Below are 22588 nucleotides of genomic sequence, written 5' to 3'. Positions count from 1 at the left end.
GCAGACAACGCCAAGACCTCAGATTATCCGAATGGCTCGTTGGAAAACTCTAATAACACTCATTTACAAATAATCCATTGTGTTAAAACAAGAGGGCATACTTCCTCCTATTTATGTTTGCTTGTATTTCCCCTCAATGCTTTTAAGTCTAGTCTAAAGGAGATTTATTGTACCCTTCAATGCAGACGGGGTTGAAATGTGTGTTTTCTTTCATTTTGTTCTGGATGTGCAGCTTAAAGGGGGTAAAAACACCGAGTGGATCCTTGCCACAGTAGATAGCTCCTGTTGGTATAATGGTGGGCAAATGCGCTGACAGCTTGTAAATGCCTCCTGTCAAAAAGCACTCCACGGATCAGTGTTCTTTTAGGACACACACTGATGGGCCCAAACACAATTATGTGAACTTACATAACCCACAGAAACAAACTCACAGTTACCGGAATGAACATTAATAAGGCTCGTTTTCCTGTGGACAGTCTCGTACACACCCATTAGAAAGAGATAAACGCTGATGATGGGTCCCTGCACAGACCAAAGCAGGAAATCAATTCACTGTATGGGCAGGGAGCGTCGTATTTTTGCCCACTTCGCATTAAAAATTCTGCTGACTGAACGTTCCTATGGCACCATAACGAAGAGCAGTGCAGTCGGGAAAAGCAATGATGGGGGGGGAGCGGTCCTGCCCGCCAGGTGCCCACCATTCACCTGGGCTCGTTTTCGGCTTGCTGGAGGATAAAGCCGGTGAATCACTGCTTGTTGCACAAGGCCAAGGTGAGCCTCTCTCTCCCCTCAGCCCCTACCAATCTCCCAAGTCTTCACACCTCTACAGCCATTGGGTGAGTCGTAAATCTCCACTAATGCACCATCTTTTGTTTCCATGACAATACTCTGCAGATAACCTGCACTGAGGTTTCCTCTGGGTGGATGTGTGCACTTGTGGAATTTCACCCCTGCTTTTTTTTTTTTTAAACCATGGAAGCTAAACACTACCTGGTTTTGATTTATTTATTTTTTTTGATTAAAAAATACACAGTTCCCTGATGTTCAAGAAAACCTGTTAGATTCCACTGTATTGTTTTTTTAAACTGCATCTTCTCCCTGGTAATATTTGCTATCCATTTAGTCATATTGGTATGTTCCTCCCCATTTGATTTCACTGCTTACACATAGAGGAAGCTAAATAAAGCTGTATTCTGTAGAGCTACCAAGTTCAGGCTTCCGATGTCCACAGTTGATATGAGGATTTCACTCCTTTTCACCGTTCAGCTGAGAGCAGCTCACCACAACAACCGTTGCTTGGAGACCGTCTGTCAGTTCCCCCTCGGTCACCAGGCACTGTCGCCACGGTGACAGATGGACCGGCCTGTTGGAGGCTATCACTCCTCGCTGAGATCTACCAGCATGTACACATACACACACACTGTGGACAGACAACATAATCTGCTTAATAATGTCTTCCGTTTAGTGGCTGCTGTGCTGCCAGATCGGAGCAACAGTTCCTATCTGTTGAAGGGAACTGTACAATATATTCAGCAGAAGGTATATTGCTACTCCTCAGACTGTACCCACTTCAGCAGAACACAATTAATCCAAACCAAGGTCCTTCAGCAGCTGAATTATTTTCCCTGTTTGCACTCAGAGTGTCAAGGCTTTCTTCTAGTAGAAGTTCCTCCTCCACACCTTGTTACTAGTTTGTGCAGGAGAGTCCAACGTGCCTTGTCTTCATACACCCAGAGTGTAGTCACACAGAAAAACAAGTCCTCATTGCTGACATTTCCTCAGGCAGTGAAACATGACTGATATTCTGTCAAGCTCAATAAAAAGTTTTACTGCAATCCTCACATATACAGCATACTTCATTATTTCGGCTTCCTTGGAATTCAAAATAACCTGTGGATATAGAATTTATCATAAAAACAACGTATTATAAAAAATTTAGTGGCCCGTAAGTCAATTATTCACTGTTAGAAAAGCATTTTCTGCCACACATTTTTAAGACTTAGTAAAAGAATAGAATGAGCCCATTTATTTGAGAGCTGGAGGCGCTGAGGATTTAGCAGAGCTCTCTCACTCAGGCTGTCAGTGTGCAGGCCAGGCCAGATCGCCCACCTGTCCAAAACTGCTCTTTCCTCCCTCTTGTATGTAATTAGGACTGGAGGTTGGCCCAACATCCACAACACCTTCTGATGTGAGCGCTTCAAACGCACTCTGGTGGCACACACACACACACACACACACACACACACACACACACACACACACACACACACACACACAAAAGCATCAGAGAAACAGCTTCTGCCTACAAATGTAATATTGACCTTTGCACAGTTGTGTTTTCCCCTTTTTATTTGTGTTGGGGCGGCAACTGACGATTATTTTCTTCATCGATTTTATCTGTCAGTAATTGTTTAGTCTATAAATGTTACCAAATAGTGAACATCACAAATTGCCAGAGGCCAATGTGACCCTATATGTATTTTTTTTATCTGACTAATAGTCAAAAGCAGATTTTGAATTTACCCTGAAACTTCAAAAGCTGATTATGAAAAAATATGCAGATTTTAAAGTGAAATAGAAAATTCCCTGTTCATGAAAAAGCCCTTTATTTACCCATGTTTAAATCTGTTTATTTCTTGCCTGCATGGGATTGAACATTTTCTGCATCAGTGTGTTTGATCACAGAGCTGTGAGAGAGTGTGCTGAGAAACACTGACGGACACCAGTTGCACCAGATAGATGAAGGATAGTCAAACGCTGTCCAGACACCTTGACTGACAGAATCCTTAGCCCAGAGAGAATACGTGGAGATTGACAGTGTGATTTTGTGTACGTGTCTTATTTAAGGGATTGCTATGCACTCCTGATGAATGAATGAATGATCCCTATCGATTAGAAAAAAAAAAAGGTGGTAATAGGGGAAATAGATGAAGAGGGGGGTTGGGAAGGAGAGAAAAAAAAAACCTGAACAGCACAGTTGGAGCTGTCAGTTGTGAATGAACCCAGATGTCTGGGACATAAAGACAAGAGCGCGCGTGTATAAGAGATGTTATCCTCTCAGCTTCCCGAACGGATTGACACACAATAGTGGCCCATTTTCTTCGATGAAACGTCGCCTCGTCTCGTGCTTGTTTTACATGTGTTACACACATAGTGTGTCAGAGTTGTGTGTGTGTGTGTGTGTGTGTGTGTGTGTGTGTGTGTGTGTGTGTGTGTGTGTGTGTGTGTGTGTGTGTGTGTGTGTTTGTATGTGTGGTTCATGCACTCCCCTTATTGCTGAATTTTCAATATCAGAGGTAGATTAATCCATAAATCTTGCATTTTCTCTTTGTTTCATGCATTCTTTCTCCCGCTCTCATTTCCATAACTTCATACAACTGTTTATTTCATGGGGAGCTGAGGGAGGAGGGGGGAGAGGGCAGTGATGTGCTTGAGGAGCAAATTTCCCTGGTTGGATCCTGGCTGTGTTAGCATTTTATTAATCCGTCAGTCTTTTCTGTGTGTGTGTGTGTGTGTGTGTGTGTGTGTGTGTGTGTGTGTGTGTGTGTGTGTGTGTGTCTGTCTGTGAGAGATAATGATAATGATATTTCTGCAATGATATTTTCTGGTCACTGCTAAATCACGCAGAACCATGTCTGTCATACCTTAAGCACACTTTGATTTGTGTCACAGTGCTGCATGAAGCCATCTGATGCCTGCTTGCGTGCGTGCGTGCGTGCGTGTGTGTGTGCATGCAGCTGCATGGATGTTTACCAGCATGTCAGGGTGGGAGGGAGACTGGGAGGGAGGGAGGGCGGGTGATGATGCTGAAGGAAAAGGGAGGGAGGACAGTGTGCAGTGAGGTGAGAGAGAGAGCGAAAGAGAGAGAGAGAACGAGAACGAGGGAAAAAAAGGAAAAAGGCAGCGGGAAAGGGAGAGACCGAGAGGACGCACCAACTGCCTATAGATGCTGGAGCCTTCGACAGCGGAGCGTGACGCTCAGCGGACACAGAAAGATGGTCTCAGTAAGAGGGGAACTGACGGTTGCCTATAATTTAATGTTCAGTATCTTGGACTCCTTCTCTATGGGTAATGCCTACGGCCAGGAACTCCAAAGCAAAGCTCGTTTTTTTTTTTTTTTTTTTTTTTTTTTTTTCCCTCCTCTTCACTCCTCTCTCTTTATTCTCTGGCTTAGTTGCTCTCCAGGATTTTGTCCATCCTTCTTAACTCTCACTTTCCTCCCTCAAACGCACACATTCACTCACATGCGTGCGCAGCCGTCGGGTAGCCAGGGTCTAGTGAGCGCCGGGTTAGCCCGTGGGGCTGGCCGCGCTCTTCCGCTGCACCAGTCAAGCCAAACGCTGGCCGCGGCAATGATGCAGATAGATCGCGCTGCCTGCCCCCACCCCACCCGCCCACCCCCTCCTCACACCTCCTCCTACTCTTCCTCCTCAAACGCCAGCCGCGGATGGGTGAGCGAAGGAAGGGAAAGAGAAGAAAGGAAGGAGGAGATGAGGGCTAGTTGAGCACTGTTGTGATATTATCTGGGAGTCTGCATTATCTATTTTTTTTTTTTTTTACTTTTTTTTTTTTTTTTACTTTGTTTTCCATTCAGTCTTTATCTGAACGTGGACTACATACAACAACTCCATTGGTAACCTTCTCCTGTTTTCTTTTTCTCTGTCTGGCTTCACAGGAGTGGCACCTGCAAAAAAGAGCCCAAAACTGGTAAGTAGTTGTTGTTGTTGTTTCCTTGTAATTGTTGTTTCCATCCATCCATCGTTCACTCCTCTGTCCTCCATCTACATGTGAGCATCTCTCTCCGAGGTGGTACTCGGCTCACGCTCTCCGCTTCCCCTTCCCTTCTTCATCTTAACTCCCCTCTGTGCAGTGTAACTTGTGCTGATGTTGTGGGTCTTGTTTTGTTAGACATGGGATACTGTGCTAGGTGGGGGTGGATCCCTGTAGATCCCCCCAACTACCCCCCCTCCCCCCCTCCCCAACTCTTTAGCGGGGGATGGGACGAGGGGCTTTGATGCACCCCGTGAGCCGGATGCTAACACGCTGATGATCGCATCGCGCTGGGTGCTAAGTTTGCAGTATGAGAGTTGAATGTATGATCACAGCTAAGAGGCGGCCTCTTCCCCTAATGTCTGCATTAAATAGAGGAGTCCTGTTGACTGTGTCTGACTGTTTGTGAAATTTGTTTTGCAGGATGATTATGAGCTGGCTCCTCCGTACAGCGATTACACTAGGAGGGTACGTGATGTCGTTTAGATGGGGTGAACGTTTTTGGGAAGGTTGTGGTACTGGTGCTGGGTAGATAATGGTAATGGTATAGCAGATTATGGTGGTGGATAAGCTTACTGCATGATGTTTTAAAGTAATTGTTCGGTTGTTTAAGGATGTTTATGTCAAAAACAAACTAATAACTGCCAATGCTGCAAGGCATCAGGGCAGTGGACCCAAGTTTGGTCTGCTGGTGGCAAAGCAAGACTGAGCCGAGTCTGAGGAAGCAGCGAGGATTTGTTTTCATTGCCACCCACCTCCCCCTATTCTCATCTTCAGCCTCCTTAATAAGTTATTGGAGCAGGAGAAACCAATGTATTAGAGCAGTCCCGGAGCACAGAGAGAACACAAAGACTGCAGAAGGTCAAATCTAATGGGTCCATCAAGAACAAGAGATTTGTTTTCATTTGAAAGGGATATGGGGTTTGGAATTTGTGTGCATCAAACTGGGAGAACTATAAGAAAAAAAATGCTGCTTCATCGGCTGATGGAGGTGCCATTTTGTTAGATGGAATGAAAGTAACCAAGAAAAATCATTTTGTGGACAGAGGAAAGCATCACGTCGTGAGGTCTGACTTTGGCACCGAACAAGGCCCGCATTTCTGATTAATTATATGACCCCATTGATTTTTAACTCAACACCAACAGAGAAAGCATTCCAGCTGGAGCCACGACTCCGACTTAATATTTGCCAAAGCGTCAAGCTTATTTTATGTCTAACAAGGATGATGAATATAAACATGAATTGCAGAGGTGTAGGAGACTGATCCAGGGAGTAATGAGTCTGGATTTATTGAAGACATTGCTGCACTTTGAAGGCCAAACACTTTGATATTTGAGAACAGATAAGCCACTTGTCTCCACCCCTTCCTGGTATATTTTTGTACCCCACATCCAAAGTAATGCAAGATCATGTGATGTGAAGTGACTGAACTGCTGTCATTTTCTCTTAATGTCTTAAAATATCTGCCTTTTTTGTTTTCATGCTCCGTCTGTAACCCTTTCACTTTGTCCGTTCCTGCTTGAAATCTTCACAGCGGTGCGGATTTTTGCAGACTAATGGTGAAGATGTGACTCAAGTAAAACATACCGTGACAAGGATGATGAGAAGGATTTCTACTAGTGCTCGCAATGTGCTTGTACTTGAGCTCAGGATTGTATGTGCTCTACCCCTGCTCAAACACCTCAAATCCTTGAGCAGGCGCTTAAGTGCCCGTGTTATTGAGGGGCCAGTGGCAATTTATGAGGAGTTTTACATTTCTGCCCTCACCAGTAAAAATCCTCCCTTCTTTATTTTTAAGCCCCATGAGTTTTTTTTCACTGTGAATTTCTCTCCATATGCAGCAGGGGATGCAGTTCCTTGCTAATACATTCTGCTCTGTTAAACAAAAGGAATAGGCAATGTACCCTCGTAAGTTGAGCCACAGTGTTTTTCTCCCACAGCCGAATGATTTAATCATGAGAAACCATTGAGGTCGTCTTTTCTCTCTGTTTGTTAGCTAACAGCATTGTCTGAATACAACAACTTGATTATTCTTTGTGTTGAATAAGGTAGCAACACAATAATGGTTGAAATTATACTCGCAGAATCTACTTACTTTTTTTCCAAGGAGACGCAGCTTTTATCTTTTGAACTGTAATCCAGAATTCTTTGGTATTCAAATCTTCATCATCTTTATTTCTCCTCTTACTAACCCCAACCACAATTCCTCATTTCTTTTCCGCGGCTGAGCATGCAATGGTGTTTTTTTGGAAGTTTTTGTCTCTACTCGTCTGTCAGCTTTGAGGTCAGCTTCCATGATCCTGACATTAAGCAGCCAAATGATATTGATCTACTTCTCCAACAGCAGTTGTCAAGGAAAGACAGTCAGAACAGCTCCCAGCATAGCGTTTCCAGCCACCGGAGCGCCCACACAGACTCGCCCGTGCACCCGTCTCTGGCGCCCCCTCTTAGCGAGAGCAACGCTCCCCCGCCCCCCTCGCAGCCTCTGCCAGGCCTCCCGCCCCAGGACTTGCCAGCAGACGGGACCATCCAGAGAAAACCGGACCCCTTCAAGATCTGGGCCCAGTCCAGGAGCATGTATGAAAGTAGGCGTAAGTAAATTAATTTTTGGTGGCAGTTGGATGCGGGCTGCATGGGGTGTTGGCTCGGTGGAGACCCTTGGGGTGGTTAAATGCTGCTGCAAGATTTGGGATACGAGATAAGTCTTGTGCATGTAAGTAACTGGTTTCTATTTTCAAACACAGACAACAGTGGTCTGACCTTTTCTCTTGTTTATGTTTTATCTTTGAAAAGAGATGCAGTTTCCTTTTGTGCTCAATTCACATCTGTGGACGTATTCTCTAATATACACCTGACAGGTACACCTGACTAAAACAAATAAAAGAAACGCCTTACAATAAAAGTCATAATATTCTGAATTTTTTTAGGGTCACTTTGAAAGATGCTGTACGGGTTGCTGTCGAACTGTATTGCATATGGAAAGATGTTTATTTTATTTAGTCTACCCTAACAGCTGTCAATTTTATGCAATACAGTTCAACAGAAACACAAACTACAGCCTCCAAAATTACTATGCCGTTAAGTCAGGCCGTCTCTGATACGGTTTCAACAAAAAACTGCACATTATTACCGTCGTTGAAGTCAGGATTTGTTGCAGGACGGTTGTTTGAGGTTTCGCTCGCCAAGCTAATGACTACTGCATACATGAAAATAGACAAAAACAGTTCCCCAAGAAACGGGGATGAAAATACAGCTGTACAATTAAAATTTAAGTCAACTAAATGTAATTTTTGAATCCACTCATTCATTGTTTTGAGAATATTGATACCGCTGACATATCTGCGCACTAAATATGAGAGCAGGCAGGTAGATTTTACATTTCTGTCTGTCTTTGGATTAAGCAAATGAGATATAAAGTGTGAATTAGAAAAATAAGCACTTTAAAGGTAGTTGGTAGATTTTGTGCTACGCTAAGCTAATCGTCTGCTGCTTGCAGCTTCACGTTTAGCGTACAGGCGTGTTACTCTTCTCATTTAATTCTCTGCAAGACAGTGAGTCAACGTATTTCCTAAAAGAGTTACTTTATTCCAGCAGTTCTTCAGAGCTACACGGTTATCTGAGATTTTATTGTCATTTCTGACCAGCATTAAGCAGAAGTCTCCCACATGTTCTGGGTCCTGTCCTTTAGAAAACTATCGTCCAGTTGCCGACACTGACACCATTGACACACTTCCGCTCTACACTTCCCCGAATAGGCACAAGGTATATAATTAGCAGCAATGGCAGGGTGGATGTCAGTCGATTTCTGCAATTAAAAAGAATAACCCTCAGATCCACTTTCAAGTAAAAAAACAAACAGGAAACCAGCAAAGGGAAAACAGGAGCCCGTGAGGGCTGACATATTTTTTTTTAACAACTAATCACTTTCCCTGACGCCACTTGTCAAGAGTAGCCTTACCCTATTCATTATTTAGATGGCTATGAAGGAGAAAAAGGGCTGAGCGTGGGCTGCTGGTGTAGACACCTGTTGGAAAGATGCCATGAATAGCTGAGAAGACAATGGTGTTTGATTATAAAAAGAAAGAATGGGATGGAGAGACCAAGGCCAAGGGGGGGAGGTTATTTACATACCAAATATTCTAATATGAAGGAATCTCAACAAGGGCATAAAATTGCCTGTGCCAGTTTTCTAATGGAAGGATGTTCAGAGAGACCACGAAGGAAAATTAAGTGAAATAGAAACACATTAATGGGATGCATAAGATAAATATCGGGATAACAGAAAGGTCCAGCACTGGGAGACAATAGGATTCTGAGTTCCAGAAAAGTTAGGAGGGGACACCCAGAATGACAGATAGGACATCCGACCTGCACCAGCAGGTGTAAATCCTCCGCTCCCTCACGCTGCATTGAGCTCTCGTCCTAAAATCCTTCAGTATCCACCACGAAGGACTCAGGGCCTTGGCTAGAGCACAGACATTTCTCCACGCAACATTCACTGTAATGAAAAGTTCTGCTGAGATCAAGGTCTTTAAACACACCATGTGGTGCACGGTTTCCATTTGCAAAAAAAAATACCTCCCCAAGAACTCAGACGGCATTAACTTGCTCTTAAAAGAAAAGAAAAAAAATCGAGGCCAGAATGGTAGGAGACTAGCTTCTTTATTGGACTTCATTTGGATTATTGTTGGGTCTTAACATGTTCCCAGTTTAATTTCCTCACTGTTTGAACCCTTCATGCTCTTTATTTGCAGTCGTCTCTCAGAGCTCCGTGTAGGACCATATCTCTCGTAAAATATTGATCCATTCACGCCCAGTTGCCTCGCTACGGAATCACTTATGGCTCCGTTAACGGGCAGGAGCAGTTCATCCTCTGAAGTGCAGGTGCATATTCCGACAGTTAGCCTTTGACTCTTCCTCTCCGACTTCCTCCACTGTAACGTTGTGGTGGATTGGAAGAGATGGCTGCACACTGCAGGGATTTTAACTGTTGACTGAAGGAACAGATTGGAAGCAGGCTGCTTATGCCTTCTGCCTTCCCGCCACCTCTAAGTGGCTTTAGCAGCCTCGGCAGTGGCAGTCTGTCCTGGAGCGAAAGGAAATCTCTCCAAGACTTTCCTCTGAGGTGCGTGTTTGTCAGCACGTACAACACAGCTGCGACCATACAAATGCAAACACATATGCTACATGTGTGTGAAATATACACACGCTGAAAGCAAAGAAGCTCAGTGTACACTGGGATGAGGCCGCACACACGCACACTCACTCCTTCTCTCTCCAGGCGCCCAGCAGCCCCCTGAGGCCTCCCCCCTCAATCCCCACTACTATTTGAACCATGAGCTGTCAGTCGCTGCAGTGCAATGCCTCTTTTATAGCAAAGCACCTTTCTAGTGACTACTAGCACACAGACACACACATACACAGTCTCGGTTCTGTTATCTTGTGGGTATGAGTGGCCTGTGAACCAGTCATACTCTGCTCAATAATATATAGCCTATTCCAGCATGTATTAGCACCTCTGTCAGGTGGGAAGTGTGCTTCAACAGAGGTGAGAGTGGAAATGGATGCATCGCATGTCACATATCACTTCATGAAAGAAACGGCGTGGTCCATTCAAATATGTCCAGCGTGACTGAGAATGCTTTAAAAAGATAGTGAAACTGTGCTATTTCAGTCATCAGGAGGTAGTTTTAGCCAGATCATTTCTAATTATGGGACGAGTGAATGATGAGGGGGAAGAGATTTTTATTTCCTGTCTCGCTTTTGATACTTTATTTAAGCTGCTTACCCAAAATAGATCATTTGTTATGTTTTGATAGATCCATTGTTTGTTCTTTCTTTGTTTGTGCCGAATGCTACCTCAGTGACAAAGCTTAGAACAATTGAGAGGAGAGTTATTTGCATGTTGACATAAGCAATTGGAGGGTTTCAGTCCCTGAGAACAGTCGGTGCATCAATAATGGTCACACTGTTGTCTGTAAAAATTCGGGCTGAGGTAATTAAACTCGGTGTCTAATGGCATGCTAGTGCTGAAGCCTTCTTGTACTGGCGCAGGAACAGGGAATTCCCCCCAGGCTGACTGTTGGCATGCATGAATGTTAATGGTGGTTTGTTGATGTCACAGTTCCAGACTTCCAGGAGCAGGACATTTTCCTGTGGAGGAAGGACACGGGGTTCGGCTTCAGGATCCTCGGAGGCAACGAGCCAGGGGAGCCTGTGAGTCTCTCTCAGAACTTTTCTCCATCTCTCACAGCTTTAAATCTTTCCAGTTTGCTTTTCAGTTCCCTCAATTTTCAACATACACCCAAGTGAAATGTACAAACTTACAACTGATGAGATTCAGTAATTTCAATGATGAAAAGGATGCTATATTCCCAGCACTGGTTGCAGCAGCAAGGGTATTTAGCCTCATCTGTAGTTCTGAGCTCGCATGTTGGACAGATTCATTCCACTGATTTCTGCAACACGGTTTAATTTAATCGGGCCAATGTAGCCTCAGTCAAAAAAACAACCTCTTACACACACATACCATTTTTCTCTATTTCTTTGAAGAGTCTAACTTGTTGTTTTTTTGTTGACAGGCTGTTTCTTCTTTTCTTGAAGAAAACAATGATGACGTTAACATTTAAACATGGCTCAGTTTCCTACTGTATCAGGCTGGAGAGTAAAGATGTAATACTGGGGTTTAAATTGTAGCAGGCATGTACAGCAGAACTATTTTCTGGCTGCTGTAAAAAAAAAAACTAAAAAAAACCAACAGTGCATATATTCCAGTATAGTATATTTTAATTTATAAAAATGTTGTATTAAAGTGTTATTTGAACTCTTTCCATGTATATGCTGCGAAAAGGTACAGCACTTAGCTGTTGGCAGTCTTTACCAATTCATGATGTTCATTTGTCAAAGTCCCATTAATCTGCTTTGCCTGTGCTTCAGATCTACATCGGCCACATAGTGAAGTACGGTGCTGCAGACGAGGATGGACGTCTGCGATCCGGCGATGAGCTGATATGCGTGGACGGCACGGCGGTGGTCGGCAAGTCGCACCAACTGGTGGTGCAACTGATGCAGCAGGCTGCCAAGCAGGGCCACGTGAACCTCACTGTGAGACGCAAAACCAGCTACGCCGGTAAGAAGCGAGCGGGTCAAGATGAAGGAACAGCTTAGCCTGTTCAAGACCTGCTGACAGGTCCAAAAGAAGGTTTAATACATATCTGTTGGCTGAAGTTCAAAAAGTTGTTCAGGGCTTGTGAATTATGGCAAAATCATTAAATACACAAGCAAAAGTGAGAAAACCAGACCAATAAATAACTGCTTGATTTTGGTGACACCCACATGTGATTTAATACCTCAGGTCCAGAATTTTGAAACAAACAAGCAAAGCAACAGAAGACATACAACACACGAGCAGCTGGTTTATGTGTTTACAGCACAGCTAAAGCCTCACATTTTTGTAATAGAGGAGTCAATTAATAATAAGTTTTATGATGCTGAGTTGACAGAGGAATGCACACAGCCCATATTCAGGAGTCGGGCTGTTTGGTCGAGTTGTTTGGACTTCGTTAAGTTTGTGATGTCACAAACTAACCCCAATGTCATATGACCGCCTTGACCAACATTTTATGTGGAAGAAAACACAGAGCGGCATTCCATTGCAGAGCTGGCAAGCTACAAGACTGAAAAAAATTGTGTGGTTGACCTGAGCACAAGACACTCAGAAAAGAGTCAGCCAATCAGGAGGCAGGGTCACTAACATTAATGCGCCTTAAAGACACTGAAACAAAACTGCCTGTTCTTTGTATAGCTCAGGAGAGAAGCTCAAGAGAGGAAAGGAAAACTATATTTAGATGTTTTTTTATTAATTAAAACCACAAAAATATATTTCAAATGAAACACTAATAGTTTGAAATATGGTCTTCATTGTAAAGTAGCAGCTGTAAGATGTTCTGTCTTCATTAGCCATAACTTAATATTTATTTTATTTTATAAATTGTAATAAAAAGGAATTTAATTAAAATAATTGCACATTTTAAATGTTAAAAATGAACTTCTAATCTTTCTTTCAATAATTGTATTTACCCAATCAAATCCTGTTTCCTCATAGCTGCAGTTATCATATTCAGTCATATCAGTAATTGTGTTTTATATCATCAGCAGTGAATTTTATTATGAATTATAAATCCATGTTGCAAATAGATTTCTTCCTTTGTATCTGATTTCATTATGCAATTACAGTCAGTGAGGCTTTAGTACAACAGTATTCAGTTGTACTTCACACCACCAGGAGACACATTTATATTAATCACAGCTCCATCAGGAGCCCGGGGGCCTGCTTAGTATATGGAGGGGTTGCCCGCGCTCCTCCCTCTGTATTTATCTGGATGTGGAGCAGGTCAGCTGCTACCACCAGCAAACACCCCCACCTCCCCCTCCCCACTGCCTACACACTGCTCAGCAGGAGATAAAGCAAGGCCCATAAATATGATGGAGAGCATGGTCAACCTTCGGCCCAATGACAGCAGCCAGACATTAGCGCACTGCCGCTCCCTGTCTGCCTCAGAGCGTCGACAATATGAGGCGCCTTCCTTGAGCAGCTGTACAGGAAATGAAATGTGGAATGAAATGTCCAGATACAACAGGCAGACCCCGTCCTCGGTTCATCTTTTGTTCAAAACAGATCAGAGAAGAGATTGTTGAAGAGGCTCTTCTTCCTAAGCTGTCCTGCTGGCTTTTTTCTTTAAATCATAAAAAGATAAATAAGCTGTGCAAGGAGAGAAAAAAAATGTCTTCACATATACAGATGTTGACATGTTCAGCTGTGTTGTTATCTCTTGGCAGATTTTGTTTTAGTGTTACCCTGCCGTATTATGCACATGTTTCTTCCTCTGCTTTGTCTACATCATTGCCTGCTGAACTTCTTATGTAACTGTGGCTGGCCTAATTTGTATCTGCTTGTCTTCAATTTCCTCTCGATCTTTCAGTGTTGTATCCTGCATCTGCTTTGTCTCACCTTCCTGTTTGCAACTTGTTCCTCTTGATTTCCACCATAAATCTTCCTCCTCTGTCACCACCATTTCCTCTCCAACCCTCCACTTTATATCCGCATCTTTTTCACTGACTCTATCCTCCTGTGCCCTCTCTAGTTAAAGCAGAGGGAGACGTGCCTCCATCGCCGGCGTCCTCACACCACAGCAGCACCCAGGCACCCAGCCTGACCGAAGATATAGGGAAGCGCACCCCGCAGGGCAGCCAGAACTCCCTCAACACCGTCAGCTCCGGCAGCGGATCCACGTCTGGCATCGGCAGTGGGGGAGGAGGCGGAGGGGCGGGGGGCAGCGGTAATGCGGTGGTCGCCGCCGCAGCCGCCATCACCTCCTCCCAGCCACCCAACACCACCACCATCATCACCCCCATCTCCACTCTGCAGCCCTACGACGTCGAGATCCACCGCGGCGAGAACGAAGGATTCGGTTTTGTCATCGTCTCGTCGGTGTCACGGCCCGAAGCTGGCACCACTTTCGGTAAGAGATGCCACACTTTTCTGTCTGGAGTCCTCCAAAAGTCCCAAAAATATCTTCAGCCACATTGTCTCCGATGGTACATGCAGATCCTCCAAAAACCAGTTCTCCTCAGCAGAACCTGAAACACACTCTATAGCTTCTTCTTCATCACTGGGGCCTTTTATCTTCCTGTCTTTGTATCATCCATAAAAAACACTGCTCACTAAATAGCCTGACAACCAGCACAGATTCTGGCTATTTACAGTCCCACCAGATCAATATCAACACTCTTCAAAGAAGTGGTTCTTCTTTCTCATTTTCGCCTGAGCCTGTCAAACCAAGACACTGAAACCCTTTTCTTCGCCTGCAGCTGCTGCTACACTCACACAACACTTTCATAATTGATCACAAGTGAAGTGGGTTTTAAGGCATAAGGCCCTTGTATTATTCAGCTGAACTTAAATGGCTTCTGCCGAGCAGGTTGGCACTAAAAGCCGAATGACAACTTAATGAGAAATGAGCGCTGCAAGCGGGATGAATTGGGGAAACGATCAGAGAGTGATATCTATTTATTTTATCACGTATGATCAGAGAAATTCCCCTTTTTTTAAGGGGCTTTTTGCATCACTTTTCTGATAGGAAATCACATTTTTCTATTTGATATCAACATCCTCGCAGATAACGCAGTTGCAGTTGACTTTGCTTTTCACAAACTATTAGCGTCTTTTCTTCCAGTACACTCCTCGCCCCACTGCCGTGGCTTCCTACCTGCAACACTATGACATTCCACTGTTCTTTGTGCTCTTGTCTCTGTGGGTGGACTGAAACGGGTCTGAATAAAATTCAGCTTTACAGGTTTGGCTTCCAAAGTGGCAACGCTCCTTTTCACAGGCCACAGTAGAGAGCATGGGCCCAGCGGATGAGCTTTATTTCATTTGACTTGGCATGTAAAATCTAATTGAAGCACAATGGATTCCTGAAAAAAACAACGTCTTTCTCTTTTTACTGTGCACTCAATATTTTAGTCCCCAAAATGGCTAGATTCAGTTTAACAGACAGGAAGAGGTGGGACAAGTTTGTTGTGGAATCAAAGGTGGTGGGCAGGATAAATTAATAATAATGAAAAGTAAGGAGAGTATGAAGACAGAAAGGAGTTATTACATGCATCAGTCTGCAGTGACGGATATCATCCTGCCGGCAGGAAGAGACAGAGAGGAAGAGAAACAAAGAGGTCTCAGGCAGATCGGTGAGATGTCAGCTCTGACACAAAACTGTTGCATCCTTAGCTTTTTGCTGCCGAGATACAAATTCAACAAATAATACCAAATTTAGAAATTTGGTGCTACAGCAGTAAAAGAGAGGGATGAACGAGCACTTTGGAAGGACTCAAGTTCAGTTTTTATAATGATTAATTTGAAAATCCTGTTAAGAGAAAACGTTGCTGAGAACCACAGCATGACAGATTCTTTTATTCCTTAGCAGAGCACGTTTAAATTCACCCTTCTCTCTCCAAGCTTGCATATTATCCTGCCATGTTTCGATCTTCTCCTGCTTCTCTCAGTGACTTTGGCTTGGCTTGCTGTTGGCTGCTGGTGAATTAACCCTCAACCCTTCTGATCCTCTTTTTCTGCTCCTTTCCCTTCTTTTTTCTCTTCTCTCTCCAAACACGACCCCCTTCCCCAACACCACAAACACGTACACACATTGAATCACGCAATGGTGACCATAGCTGGAAATGCATGTGTGGCCATGCCCCACAAAATAGGACGCATCATCGAGGGCAGCCCAGCGGACCGCTGCGGGAAGTTGAAAGTCGGCGACCGCATTCTAGCTGTTAACGGATGCTCCATCACTAACAAGTCTCACTCGGACATCGTCAACCTCATCAAGGAGGCCGGGAACACCGTCACGCTACGCATCATTCCTGGAGATGGTGAGTAGAGAGTTGCAGTTGAGATACTACTTTTCAAGCTGGTTTTGTCATTAAATGTAATTTTATTTGTGTAAAACGTTCTATTCCCCTGATAAACTGCTGCCAAATTAGGGGCCCAACATCCGCAGGGGTCCTAAAAGGGTCCTTATAACAGTGTGGGATCGTTCTTAACAGCACAAAATGGAGGCAAAAACTCATTAAGCCAAACCAGGTTGAAGTGCAGATTTAGTTTTGCTCTGTGGCACATGATGGGAGTGAAACAGAACAATTATCAGTTATTATTACTATTATTACAGATTATAATTAAGTTCAGGACTAGTTGTCTTTTTCCTGAGTGGGAAGATGTGTTTTTATAAAAAAATGGAGTTTCTTCACTTGCTTTCAAAGTAACTGGAATGCCCCTGCAATGTTGACAGAAGTGCTACTTTGGGGATATTTGGAAATTGTCCCAGTATTTGCATTTCAGCTTTTGGCATGTTTCCACAAACATGCAAGAATAATTTAAGTGTGTGTGTGTGTGTGTGTGTGTGTGTGTGTGTGTGTGTGTGTGTGTGTGTGTGTGTGTGTGCGCGTGCGTGCGTGTGTGCGCGCATGTGCGTGAAAGCGTGCATGCATGTGTGTGTGAGAAAGAGTGAGAGAAACAGAGGGAGTAGTGCAGAGCTCCCTCTGTGTACGTGGGTGTGTCTTTTCTGTCAAAGTAGTTTTAAGGAAAAGTTTGTGGATGTTGTACGTCTTGCTGCACAGCTGAGAGCTCTCGCTACTTTGTGCTGACAGATCACCCTGGCATGCTGCACAAATACTGTTTAATTAAGTGTGTGTGTGTGTGTGTGTGTGTGTGTGCGTGTGTGTGTGTGTGTGCGCGCGCGGCGATGCTGCCTGTCAACCTGCGCACTGGTAGAAATTGGAGCTATTTGTCCGCCGCTCGTTGCTTTCCGGCTCAATTCTTATGGATGAAGACTCTTTTATTCTATTTTTTCCTTGCTGAGCAGTTGATGAGAACAGTGAGCCAAAATTGCTCTGCCAAGAAGACAGCGAGAGAAAAACAGAAGGCATCAGGGAGGAATAACTGGATATGCTTAATCGGAAAGTTCTACTTTGTGTTCATGTGCATGTGTCAAACAAACGGAGGCTGTCTGACACGGAGACGGAGGGAGTGTCAGGAAGAGGTCGTGTCTCTGAGCGACTCGTCTGTCATGCCCATTTCTGCGTTGATCAGGCCTGTCTAAACTTTGTGATGTAAATAAATACCGTAACAAGAGCTTCCTCCAAGGTGAAGTCAGGTTCAGCTGCTTTGCATTGAGCTCCCCCTCTCCAGCGTGTGAGAGCACAGATGGAATTTTGTAGAGACGGATGCTCGATACTTCTGCGGTGACAAAGAAAAACAGGCACGGGAGTCTTCCTGCTGGCGCATAGTAATGCATGCACAAGCAGCTAATGCCTTTATCGAAGCTCATGTCTGTGCAGCAGCATAGACTCGAGGCGCAGACCAAGCACACTTCATTGCTTCCCATTGTTTGTGAGAAAGACTTGCCTGAGGTGATATGATTTTTCAAGCACATATTGTATATTAGATATTGTACAGACCTATTTCTCTTATATTTCCTCTCTTTCGTTCCTTCCGTGTTGTGCTTTGGCTCTCCTGAATTTCTCATTTTGATTGTACCTTGCTCTCCTCCCTACTTCTGCCCATTCAGGGTGGGAGGGCATATTGCCAGGGCCAGAGACAAATTACAGAAACAGCTCGGTGCTTATTCTGCGCACCCTGAAAGTTTTGAAAGCGAGAGAGGAGAAAAGAGGCAGAACGGAAAGACAGAAGAGAAAGAATTTTCCTGATAGAAAACAGTTGGAAGAGAGACCAGTAGAGAGAAGAACGGAGAGAGGCAGCAGAATGGAAGTAGTGTGTTATGCGAAAGAGCAGATGGAAGGTCAAAAAGGGTTTAGTGAAAGTGGAAAGTGAGGAATGACCAACATAAAATATGTGAGAATGTAACACCCAGTGGGGGGCGGCATGCTGAGGAACGAGTTGAGACATTCATCACCTACTCACGTACAACCTGAAAGAAGAAGGCTTCGTCTTCACTCACGGTCGGAAATGGAGCTCCCCCCACCCACACTCCAACTCGATTGGTCGACTTTGTAGATCTCGGGCAACAGGCAATCGAAGAGTTAAACCTACAGGCTCCGAGGGGATTGGCGGAGGGGGAAGGAGATGAATAGCGGAGAGGGGCAACCGACCGTGATTGGAATAGCGAGTAGAAGATTTAGAGGGGGAGGCGTGCTGAGTTGTGCTCAAATATAGGATACCTGTAGATAGCCAGGAAAGATGAGGTTGTTCAGGAAAAGAAAGGATTCTTTATGCAGCAGGAGAAGTGGAATGATGGTGCGCTTTGTCGTCCAGCGGGGTTTAATTAAAAACACAAAATGATTCGATCGGGGTGAAGACAAAACAGAGAAACTCTGAGCTTTTATATCACTGGAGGCTGCAAGTGTTTCCTGTTTGACAATTCACAGAGACAGAATTAGTTTCAGTCTAAAATGAGATGTACACCTTTCTGGGGAAAAGAAAAATGACAAGAATCTTGACAACATGATTGACACAAACTGTTTTGTTACCCTGGTGTCCTGGATCTCCGGTAAGTGGTTGAAGGAAAGCTGGTGGTGCTCCCCAGTGTTTTGGGCTGATAGCTGCTGAATGGGCACTGGTGTACATACTGGAAAAAAAGGAACTGTGAAAAATAGATTTAATTCCATCGCACTGTCTTCCAAGAACACCAGGGAGGCTTCTATTACATTATCTCTATGCAAATTATAACGTATTGAATTACATGCTCTATGAAAAAAGCAAATATCAATGAAACCTATTCACTGTAGCCAGAAGGTTTTATGTTTTCTGAAGGCACAGAGGTTCTTGAACTGTGTGGAAGATGCCTTGCACTGGTTGACATAGTGTGATTTACCTGACAATAACTAATTATTAAAATGACATTTCCTTTTTATGAAGTCAGTTTGGCTCCGTCACCTTAATAAATATGTTTTATTTCATGTGGCATTTGTTGGATAAAAAATGCCATGACAACGTCTTTCTTCTCCCACTCTCCTTTAGAGTCATCGAATGCATCTTTATTGACAAATGCAGAGAAGATCGCCACTATAACCACCACTCACACACCTCAGCAACAGGCTGCACCTGAGGCCAGGTGAGGAGCACACTGGGAAATGAAGTATTTTGAACATACCCCCCCCCCCCCCCCCTTTGAACGTAGAGGGTTTTTTTGTTTTGTTTTGTTTTTTAAGTGCTGATTTAATAATTACTTGCCTTTATTGCATTTGATTTTTCACTGGTTTGAGCTTTAATATTTCACGCTGACTTCTGTCTCTGTTTCAGAAACAACACCAAACCAAAACAAGAGTCTTTTGAATTTAAGCCCCCACAAGGCCCTCCTCCCCAGCCCCCCGCACAGCAAGTCTCAGCTGAGGTGAGGAAGAACCCTCCATCCGTTCACCTGTCACGCTGTCCATCCATCCATATATCCATTTCATATCTCCATCAAAGACCACAGAACTCTACGCTCCATCCCATCAACGTCCTACCCCACATCCACATTTGCCTTCTCAAACATCCATCCAGCTGTTCGAGCACTGTCACCTCCACGCTTCAGCCAACACACCCACCCACCTTCCCAAGGACAAAGAAAGAGCACTTTTATTTATTTATCTCTTCACTCCTTACATGCTGGCATTATCTGAGCCTGTGCATTAAGGAGAGCCTGTTTGCTTTCAAAGTAGCCCCTCAGTCCACTGTGTTCACTGCTGAATTAATCTGGTGGTGTGAAGATGGCTCTCCCAGATAGCATTGATCCTTCAGCAGAGGAGATTAGGAGGGCGAGAGGACAGGAGCTGCTCGGGCTGTCTGCTTGTCCTTGTGCTGCCCAGTCCTTCTTTCTCTCTCTCGCTCTCTTTCTCTGTCTGTGATCTCTCTCTTTTCACCCAGAGCCCAACGCATCAATAATTCAGCATCTTTACACCTAGCATATGCATGTACACACACACACACACACACACACACACACACACACACACACACACACACGCGTGCGCGCGCGCAAAGTGAGTGTCTGGCACAACTATTTAATAGTTCTGACTTTCCTGAAGGTGGCATTTGTCCCATGGTCCTGAAATAGGAGCCCACTTCAAAGGACACACACACACACACACACACACACACACACACACACACACACTTGAAATCTGAATCACAAAAGTGACCTTGATGCAAAATGTGTCGTCTTTCTCTCTCTCTCTCTCTCTCTCTCTCTCTCTCTCTCTCTCTCTCTCCATGCACATGTGTGGTCTGTCTCCATCAGGATCGTGACTACTACTCTGTGGACCTGGAGCGAGACAACAAAGGCTTTGGCTTCAGCCTGCGGGGAGGCCGAGAATACAACATGGACCTGTACGTGCTGAGGCTAGCTGAGGACGGAGCAGCTGTACGCAACGGAACTATGAGGGTACGGACACCACATAGCAAAAGCACCAGCATTTACACACCAAAAACCATTCATGAACACGCATGGAAGGTGTTTCCTCAGGGGGTTGAATGCGAGAAGAGCTTTGTTGTTTGTGGTTTGAAGGGTCCTTCCAGTGACTGGACACAGGAAGTTCCCTTTGTTTATCTAAGGAAATACATCTCAACCTGTGCAAACATGTCTTCTTTAAGTCCTTATTCAAGTAACCCACGGTGATGTCACCATGGCTACGTCAACTCACCCTTGGGGCCAATGAATTTATGGCAGAAAGTTCAGTTCATAAACCTTGATGAGGTGTGATCGCAACGTTCTGAGACTGTTCCTGTTGTTCGCAAATGGAGTAGCACTGACGTGCACGGAGCAGGGGGAAGCCATTACCTTCATGAGTAAGTCTTTGATGTTACGTTCACGTCAGCACCTCAGCTACTTGCGTTTTTGTGACCAATGGTACGTGTGCACTTTCAGTTTCAATGTGGACCTGAAAATTTTGCACATCAAACTTTGTGTATGATTTTTGGGGAACAGAAAGAAGTGACAGGAAGCCAAATCCAGTGAGTCGGGGTGACGCAGCTTCTTCGGTCTTGAACAGTGGAGACTCTTGAGTTGCGAATGCCTCTGAAAACACCTGGCCCAGCTAATTGCTTCATTGCAGAAGATTTTCTGAAGTATTTCAAGGGTCTCTGTTGCCAATTTCCTGAGTTTGACACAACATCAAATGTGTGCTCTCTGCTCAGGTCCATGGTGAAATCACACATGCACAAATGCTATTGGTCACAAAAATGTGTGTAACACAGGTGCTGATGTTGGAATACAGCTTGCTTCCCCCTGCTCTGTGCACATCACAGTTCTACGCTCCATTCGCAAGGTACAGTCTCAGAACGTTCTGATCTCACCTCCTAATGTAGAGTTGTATTAAGGGAAATGTAGGACACAGCCTTAATGAAGTGTGACCCACACAGCACAAGAAAGTAATCCTTAGATATCTCGGCGTCAGTGACATTGATTTTTTTTGTTTTAGATGAGTCTGTTGCATGTCTCACAACTGTGTGTAAGGATCGAACTGAATTGCGTGACTACTCCTTCAATATTGTACTGAATTATATCATGTTTGGGAGTTTTCTGTGTACTTTCGTGTCCCTAAAAAAATAGACTTAGACTTACTTTATTAAATTAAGGTGACTGTGTATGCAGCTGTGCAACAGTAATAGCAATACTCCCTCTGTAACTGGAATAGTTCCAGATTAATTACATGAAAGCATTTTTCACCTGCATATTTCCTGGAGTCCATAGTGGAGAGTTCCCTCAGCTATTTTAGTTCATTTTGCAAGTACAGGTCTGCCTGGCTTTTGCCTCTGTAGCTTCTAAATCCTGCCTGATAGCTGCATGTCTTTATGTTACGGTGTGAGATGAAGTTACCTGGGGAATCATCACTACAAAAGTTAACAAACACAGTGAGGAATAATAGGGCTCCATTTTTATGTATGAGCTGTGTGAGAGACACGTCCATATATCTCCAAAATGTCAACATTTCATAATGCGTTTTTAAATCAATGTTTATTTAAATTAGGATAGTTTTTCAGCCCACAAGCCCACATATTCCTCAATCTTTCAGTTTATCTGACAAATAACTAGTATAAGATTTGCATGGTTTTCCATGGATACTGTTTATCTACAACAACATATCACAAAAATGGCTCTTTTATCACATAGCTGTTGATTTTAACTGTTGTGATATACTGATGATATGCTTATTGCTTACTTTCCGGCGCAGTCTCAGCCAGTTTTGATACTTTACAGCCATCAGAATAATATTATCTATCAATATAATTGCTCGAGGATAATGCACCTCCCAATTACT

The 22588-nt window shown here is 44.0% G+C and overlaps 1 protein-coding gene across 4 annotated transcripts in view; it reads left to right on the top strand.

The window, feature by feature from the left end:
- magi1b (membrane associated guanylate kinase, WW and PDZ domain containing 1b) overlaps nt 1–22588 on the top strand; it is a 144379-nt gene that overhangs the window by 115349 nt on the left and 6442 nt on the right. For 2 of the 4 annotated variants that reach the window (XM_069146876.1, XM_069146781.1), the window contains 10 exons: nt 4676–4707; nt 5194–5238; nt 7119–7362; nt 10896–10987; nt 11708–11900; nt 13915–14292; nt 16001–16204; nt 19308–19401; nt 19590–19680; nt 20569–20712. In XM_069146876.1, the coding sequence (XP_069002977.1) occupies nt 4676–4707; nt 5194–5238; nt 7119–7362; nt 10896–10987; nt 11708–11900; nt 13915–14292; nt 16001–16204; nt 19308–19401; nt 19590–19680; nt 20569–20712 (1517 nt within the window). Of the gene's footprint in view, nt 1–4675; nt 4708–5193; nt 5239–7115; nt 7363–10895; nt 10988–11707; nt 11901–13914; nt 14293–16000; nt 16205–19307; nt 19402–19589; nt 19681–20568; nt 20713–22588 lie in introns of all 4 variants that reach the window. The other 2 variants (XM_069146964.1, XM_069147052.1) reach the window with 1 other exon arrangement.

The sequence above is a fragment of the Embiotoca jacksoni genome, unplaced genomic scaffold, assembly GCF_022577435.1.
Source record: "Embiotoca jacksoni isolate LCO1_2020_lvr unplaced genomic scaffold, fEmbJac1.0.p SCAF_1, whole genome shotgun sequence".
In the NCBI taxonomy this organism is placed as follows: Eukaryota; Metazoa; Chordata; class Actinopteri; family Embiotocidae; genus Embiotoca; species Embiotoca jacksoni.
The sequence above is the reverse complement of the archived record's forward strand: the minus strand, read 5'-3'. Positions and strand labels throughout refer to the sequence as shown.